The sequence below is a fragment of the Cricetulus griseus genome, chromosome 3 (assembly GCF_003668045.3).
Source record: "Cricetulus griseus strain 17A/GY chromosome 3, alternate assembly CriGri-PICRH-1.0, whole genome shotgun sequence".
Lineage (NCBI taxonomy): Eukaryota > Metazoa > Chordata > Mammalia > Rodentia > Cricetidae > Cricetulus > Cricetulus griseus.
The window spans coordinates 117,281,890-117,289,881 of NC_048596.1; the positions used below are offsets into that span (position 1 = coordinate 117,281,890).

The 7,992-nt window shown below is 49.1% G+C and overlaps 1 protein-coding gene across 1 annotated transcript; it reads left to right on the forward strand.

Moving 5' to 3' along the window:
* The first annotated feature begins 478 nt into the window (after window positions 1-478).
* Window positions 479-7,962, forward strand: Rccd1 (RCC1 domain containing 1). Its single transcript, XM_027408250.2, has 8 exons — window positions 479-707; window positions 1,678-2,002; window positions 2,450-2,846; window positions 2,935-3,056; window positions 5,731-5,829; window positions 6,114-6,284; window positions 7,018-7,047; window positions 7,468-7,962. Exons 2-8 carry the CDS (start codon window positions 1,834-1,836, stop codon window positions 7,617-7,619), a joined length of 1,140 nt encoding a protein of 379 aa, XP_027264051.1. The 5' UTR covers window positions 479-707; window positions 1,678-1,833; the 3' UTR covers window positions 7,620-7,962.
* Window positions 7,963-7,992: the final 30 nt, after the last annotated feature.

The following is a 7,992-nucleotide window of genomic DNA, read 5'->3' on the forward strand; positions in this document are numbered from 1 at the left end:
AGCCAGTGGTTTTCCTCCCCAGGGTCCACTGAGTAGCCTTATAGTTGAGACTGGGCCTCAATATGGGGAGCACAAACTGGCTTCACACTGACAATCCTTCTGTCTCTGCCTTTAGAGTAGTAGGAATTATGTAGGGGACACACCAAATTCCAGTGTCCCTGAGATAAACAGTTTTAGGGGAGAGTACTATATGCTTGTCCCTGGATATATTTGTTGTGATACTGAGCTTTCCGTGATCTCCAGTCAGGCAATGTTTGGCATTTGGGGTTGGTGTGCGCTTCCCTCAGGGAAAAGCCAATTTTTCTGTAGCTATATGCCTGGTTGAAGAAGAAGCATGCATGACTCAAGTGGTTCAAATAGGTTCACCTTCTAGCTGGCGACACCAGTCTCTTAGAGGCTGGAGTTCAAGCTTGGAGCTCATTGGCTCAGGATGTAAACGACAGAGCCTGGACCAATCAGTGAAGGCACTAATACTACCGCCTCCTGTCTGGGCTGCACTCCTGTGCTTGCTCTCTAGTGAGCCGCCTCTCTTCCTTGCTCGCAGGGAATGGCGGGTGTCAGTGCTTGGTCCTCGCCTGCCGTTCCCCTCGGAACTTCGTGAATATTCCTTCAGTGGTTCCAGCCGCGTCCGCTGGTCACTGGAGGCTTCGGCCCACGCCCGGGAGCGGCCCGCATTGACTCTGCCGAGGCCTCAGGCCGGCAGGCAGGTAATTCGGCGCCTGTGAGCGCGTCACGGCGCCCGCCCCCATACGCGGTGACGTCGCCACTCGCGCCTGCGATTGGCTCCGAAAAGGCTGCTGCATCCAATGGCAGCCTTGCCTGGCACGCGGCCCTTTAAACACGTTCTGCCCAACCGGTCCTTCCCGGAACCGAGCACTACAAGGTGCTGGGCGGGTTCCTTCGCGATTTCCCGCGGAAAGGGCTTTCCTGTTGGGTTGTAGAGAGAGGGGCAAGGGAAAGGGCAAAGGTTCTCTTGGTTGGGGAATCCAAGAGCTGTGGTCTCAGAGCTCGACATAAGAGGCGTGAAAGTGGCTGTAGAGTTTGGCCCAGCCGAATAAAGTGGCGTTGCTGTTGAAACCATGCCACTATCTGCCTCCCCAATTCAGCAGGAGTTCCCTGGGGCCCCCAGCCATCTCATTAACGCAAAAGAAAGACGCGATAAAGGCTTTTTTTTTTGTTTATTCTTTGTTGAAAGAATAAACAACCGGTAACGGTCAGTGCAAACAAACTGTCCAGATGCCGAGAAACCCGCTAAGAGCCAATGGTCATTTTCGTCATTAAATACCGTCGTATTTAATAAGCTAAGAGTGTGTTGTCACTTACATTTTGGTTTGCTATTGTCGCAAACAGCGCTGCTCCCACCCTCCACTACTTTTTTTTCTTCCGAGACAGGGTTTTTCTGTGTAACAGCTCTGGCTGTCCCGAAACTCACTATAGTGTTTGATAGAAAAACAAAAAACAAAACAAAACAAAAAACCTGAATACTTAATATTTCTTACAGTGGCACACTGGATTTGAGCCAAAAGTGGGAGACATGAGTAGCTCCAGACAATTTAACAGTCACACATTTGATAGGACCTTTGACCAAAGCTCTGCTCTGGGAACAATAGTGGGATGGACACCGATTGCCTCGTTAGAGGGATGGAATCCAGAAGGGATTCGGTCACTGTTTTACAGATAATGCAGTGGCAGCCTCTTGGGAGGCCAAACTCGTCTGTGTTCCTGAGGTGTCCTGGCTGCAAACATCTTCTTAGGTTGAGGCGTGGTTGAGGCCATCTATCCAGTTGCTGGCACCCCATCCACGTGGCCACCCACAGAGGGCTCAGCGTGAATATGGCCAAGAAACAGCATGGAACCTGGTTTGGTTTCGGTTTCTGTGGCTTTGGGCAAGTGCTGGGCTCTGGGAATGGGTGCCATTCGGTGCACAGTCCTGAACCACTGTGTGCCAGTGATGACATTTGCCGAGTGAGTGCAAGCTGGAGCTACACCGCCCTGGTAACCTGTGAGTACCCTGTGTAAGGAAGGATTCAGGCATTATGTTGGCCCGCCCATGTCACCTGGCAGATTGCACTCAGGCAGTCCTAGTCAGTCCAGATGCAAAGGACCCCTTTAAAAGAAAGACCTCCACCCACTTATGCTCTCTGGGCAGACAGGGCTTTTTCTGTCTCCCTCTTCTTTTCTGTCTTCCCCCCCCCCACACACACACCCTCATGTTTGTCCCTCGCCTGCCATGGAATCCACGCAAGTTTCCCACGTGCTTTATCATAACACCCTGACAAAACCAACTCCGGGCCTGACCCCTGTACACCTGGGGGTAACATGCCTGCTCAGGAATACCCTATGCCCGTTGTCTGGCAACCTTGCTGCACCACACGCTCCCCCCCCCCCCCCCGCCACTCCCGTGTTCAGGTCCTTGGCCGATGTCCCACCCCACTCTCTACTCTTGTAGGTGGAGGCCGAGTGGAGCTCTCAGGTTCTGTGAACAGCTCAGCAGGTGGCTGCAGGGACGCGTGGGCTTCAGAAGGACTCTTGGTGGTGCTGCATGACAAGGGCGGGTCCTGCACAGAGCTGCAGGCCTGGACACCAGGCTCGGCCCTTCAGGGGGAGCCCCTCTGGGTCCAGAACCTGGTTACTGGGACAGAGGACCAAGGAGAAAATGAACCCAGCAGTGAGGCTAGGGCGGGCACCCTGCCGCTGCTGCCTTGTGCCAGTGCCTATGTAACCCCGCAGCCACCCTTCTGCCAGCCTCTGGCCCCAGAGCTTCGGGTGCGCCAGCTGGAGCTGGGTGCAGAGCATGTGTTGCTGCTTTGCGAAGCTGGCCAGGTGTTCTCCTGGGGTGGAGGCAGGTGAGGACCAGCTGGGTGTGACTGGGTGAAGCTCAAGGAGGTGGTCTCTTGAATGCGCCAGAAGCTGATTAAGAACTCCCTTGATCAGGCATGGACAGTTGGGCCACGGCACGCTGGAGGCAGAGCTGGAGCCAAGGCTGTTGGAAGCACTGCAAGGCCTGCGGATGGCTGAGGTGGCTGCAGGTGGCTGGCACTCTGTGTGTGTGAGTGGTGAGTGACCTGGAGCCTCTCCAAACAAGCTGGTAATCTTGGCCGTGCCTTCCTCTTGTTCTGCTTTTGTTTTGTTGGTTGGTTTGTTTTTGTCGGTGATCTAGTCCAGTCATTCCTGACTCTTCAGGGTCTGAAGATTTAGTCTGTTGTCTCCACCATTCTGTTACTCCTTGACTGCTGTTGTTATCTTTGTTACTGGGCTCTCCACCACTGCCATTTCCCTGCTAGGCACCAAGCTCACTTATCCAGGGATCTGCTAAGAGACAGCTCAGCCAGAAAGAATGGAGAAAGAAGGCTGCCCAGGTAGCCATGATGGTATGAAGCTATGTTGGTCCCCTACAGTGGTGCTGCTGTTTCCTAGGCTCATGGAGTGGAGAGGGAACAGATAAACTGATTTTTAAAAAGATGGGTGGAGTATCTGTGCAGGTGTCCGGAGAGGCCAGAAGAAGGCACTGGGTCCCCTGGAACTGGAGTTACAGGCAGCTATGTGCTGCCATATGCGAGCTGAGAACTGAATCCAGGTTCTCTGGAAGAACAACCAGTGCTTTTAACCACTGAGCCATCTCTCCAGCACCAGAAACTACTGATCTTTCTGAATGGGGCTCTCAATCCCCCATGTTCTCATGTAATAGGCCTAGGAGGCATACTAGTCCAACTTGGGCAGGAAGGAAGAGGACAGAGGGCTAGAAAGAGCCTAAAGGGAAATTTCACACCTAAGGTTTAGGAGTTTGAGACTTTGTGCTTGCAAAAGAAGTTGAAGCACAGAGGTATCAAACAAGGCTTCCTAGTTTACAGTCTTTACTCTGGCTCCTTTGATCTTTGTCCTGGCATTTAATCTCTGTTTCACTTGACTTCAAAGTGAGGATATTGTAATATAAATACTTCTAGGGCTCTGTGATTGTATTTGGAAGGTACATAAAATACAGCCCAGACTGAGCGTTTTATACAATTACTATTAGAGAATGTTGCATTCGAGGTCTCATTTAAGACCAGTCTGGCCTCAAACTGACTGACCTTGAAAACTCTATATTCCTGCCTCTGCCTCCCTTGTAGTGTTAGTGAATCTTAGACATTATGTGTCCTGATTAGTTTGTTATCAACTTGACACAAGCTAGAGTCAACCTCAAAGAGAAACCTCAATTGAGATTGCGCCATCAGATTGGCCTATAAGTAAGCCTGAGGGGGCATTTTCTTGATTGATGATTGATATGGGAGGTCCCAGCCCACCAGGGACTGCATCATCCCTGAGCAGGTGATCCTGGGAACTATAAGAAAGCAGGGGGAACAAGCCGTAGCATCACTCCTTCGTGGCCTCTTCAGTTTCTGCCTCCAGGTTCCAGCCCTGGCTTCCCTTAATGATGGACCCAATAAACTTCCTGGGTTGCTTTTGGTCAGTTTTGTTTTGTTTTGATCACAGCAATAGAAAGTAACTAGGATAGGGATGTCACACCAATCCTCTACCTCATATGGAGCAGTGGTACTATGAGAAGGAGAGCAAAGGAGAGGCAGAAGGACTTTAGTGGGGCCAGTGGAAGATGGGTTGGAAAAGGGCACAGGCAAGCCAGGCAGTGGTGGTGCACACCTTAATCCCAACCCTTGGGAAGCAGAGGTGTGAGTTCGAGGCCAGCCTGGTCTACACAGTGAGTTCCAGTACAGCTATAGCTACACATTGAGACCCTGTCTCAGGGGAAAAAAAAAAAAAGATTGAAAATGGAGTTGGCCTAGCAACGGATAAAGGATGACTAAACTGAGTGTTCACTCATAGTCCCAGCTACTGGAGAGATTGAGACAAAAGAACTTAAGCCTGGAGTTAGACACCAACGTAGGCAACAGTGAGACCCATCTCTGAAGGAAGGGGAAGTGGAAAGAAAAGCTGTGTAGGTGGGATTTCCTGTCCCACCAGCCAACTCCCAAATAACACACAGAAACTTACTAATTAGAAATGCCCAGCTGATAACTCAGGCTTGTTACTAACTAGCCTGTCCTGGAACTAGCCTCCAAACTAGCCTTTTTAAAAAAAAAAAAAAAAAAAGATTTATTATGTATACAATGTTCTGCCTGCACACCAGGAGAGGGTACCAGATCTCATTATAGATGGTTATGAGCCACCATGTGGTTGCTGGGAATTGAACTCAGGACCTCTGGGAGAGCAGCCAGTGCTCTTAATCTCTGAGTCATCTCTCCAGTCCCTCTGTACCTTTTTTCAACACAACATAGTGATCTTGCTTCTCTCTGCCTCTCCTAGTGACTCCTCCCTCTCATCCCTGTGCTCGCTGCCTGACCTTAATTCCCACCTAACCTCTTCCTTCCTAGCTATTGGCCATTTAGCTCTATTAAACCAATGAGAGCAACACATCTTCACAGTGTACAAAAGGACTATTCTATGACAAAGCTTCCAGGAAGAGGGTGGAGACTTTGAGGTCAGCCAGAGAGGTACATAGTGAGGCTACTTGAAAAAGAAAAAAAGGGGTGTGTGACTGAAGGTGGTATATGGGCAGAGAGTCTAAGGCAAGGAAGCTGCTGGGACTTGGTAGGGAGGCATCTTTGCTTGGAGGGGTACTTGGACATGGTAGCCCTTATTCGCCCCTAGGAATTGGAGGTGGGGATGTTAGAGGATGTAGGTGGATAGGAAGGTTTCACAGTCTGTTTCATGGATCCTCTTGATCTCTTTCAGAAACTGGGGATATTTATATCTGGGGCTGGAATGAGTCAGGGCAGCTGGCTCTGCCCATAAAGAGCTCTGCAGAGGACAAGATGGCAGTGAGAAGGGAAGGTAAGGCAGTCTCTAGGATTCTTTACCGTGTGTGCTGGACACTGAGCTGCAGGTGCTCAGGGCTGTGACTTATCTTGGTAACTGTTGGACAAACACTGTTCCTTGCTGAGGGAGGCTCATGCCAGTTTTGGCACTGCACAGCTGGCAGGTCTGTTGAGTAAGGGTTGGGCATCAGCTCTGGAACTAGAAAGTGTAAAACTTCTAAGAGCAACTACAGGAAGATAGTGTGTGGATGAGGTTCATCTCCATGCCCCAGAATGTTAAATATTATAACCATTCTAAAGCCACAGAATTGAATGAAGATTCCCTCAAAGGAGAGGAAGCAGCCATGGCTGATGTTGGAGCTCCTGCCCTCTTCATAGCCATCCAGCCCTTCCCAGCTCTACTGGATCTTCCCACAGGCTCAGATGCAGTCAAGGCCAGCTGCGGATCCCGACACACAGCTGTGGTGACACGTAAGTGGGACTAATTAGGGTGGATCAGTACTCCATCCCATTCTTTAGCTGGGGGCTGCAAAAAATAAAACTTTTTGCCTTGCCCATCCTTTGTAATTTTAGGGAGTCTCACTTTATTATGCAGGCTAGCTGGGACTTAGATGCATGCCACTGCACTTAGTGTGTGCTGGGGACTGGATCTAGGGCTTCTCATGTGCTGAGCTATGTTTTTAACAAAACTACCCTACTATAGCATCTTTTGATATATACATTACGATCAGCTGCCTCACTTTCATGCTGGCCATGTTGACACACTTATAAATCTAATCCTTGGGCTGAGGCAAGAATATTGGAACTCTGTTTCAAACTCTTATCAACAAAAAACAATAAAAAGGTTATTTGTGTATCTTTAACAGCTCCACAGCCTCAGACCCAATAGGTTCTTCCTTCTAGAAGAAAACCTGCCTAGTCTAGGGTGTGACTCCATGTACTAAGGTCAATTGTTGACATTTAGGAAGTTAGGCTTTTTAAAAACTGGATCCTTTACCATCCCAAACGTGATAGCAGAAGCCGGGCGTTGGTGGTGCACGCCTTACAGAGAAACCCTGTCTCGAAAAACAAACAAACAAAAAAAACCGTGATAGCAGTTGCACAAGTCAGAATAGTGTGGTGTCTTTGGCTTGTGCCAGGCAAAGTACTATCTTGCCAGTAACAGAACAATAGTGGCAGCTACTTACTGTCTCTTTGGTTGCAGGAACAGGAGAACTCTATACCTGGGGCTGGGGTAAGTAAAAAAGGTTTTGTGATTCTACCAAGGGGGAAAGGACCTGAACATAGAGCAGGTGACAAAAGCCACACAAACTAGAGGGGGTAGGAGCTTCATGGGAGGACCGAAAAGCCATGTGTCTCCCCTTTGGATGGGAACAGATGAAGCCACTTGTTGAGCTAGATAGCAGAGATAAGGTGACACAGATGAAGGAGGGGCCTCTGACCATCTTGACATAGGTGGTGGTTAACACTAGATGAGTCACTGCCACTGTCTTCTGGGGGACCCCAAGGTTTGCTTGGTCATGAAGCTTTCTGGCTTCACAGAAGACCAGCGGGTTGGCAGGTGTAGCCTTACACTGCAGTCTGTGGGCTGGCTTCTTTCCTGGCGGGAAAAGTAAGTAAGGCCTATCAGAGAAAGGGGTTCATTTCACTCTAGGTAAATATGGACAGCTTGGTCACAAGGACAGCAGCAGCTTGGATCGACCCTGCCGTGTGGAATACTTTTCAGAAAAACAACTCGAAGTAAGGGCTGTCACCTGTGGACCCTGGAATACCTATGTGTATGCAACAGAAAGAGAGAAAGTCTGATATATATGTCAGGTGAATCCCCCAGTTCGCTTATGGAGCCTGGGTAAGAATGAACTCCTGTCACTGGCACATGCAAAGTTTACAGACAGGTCACAGATTCCCTCCCACACCCTACCTTGGGATTAAAGGTGCATGACTTTAAAAAAATCTCTAAGATAAAGACAATTGCAAAGCATGAGTGAAAGAATTGAATACATCAAGGATCAAAAAACCTAAGACTTTCTATGCGCTAGATAAGTGTCATAGCTGAGCTATACCCTAGCCCAGCAGTTTTAATAGTTGCAAAATGACAAAATACCAAAATATGAAAATACGTGAATAAAGTTGGTGTTACCCAAATGACTCTGAAGTCTTTTAGTTTAATCTATAGACC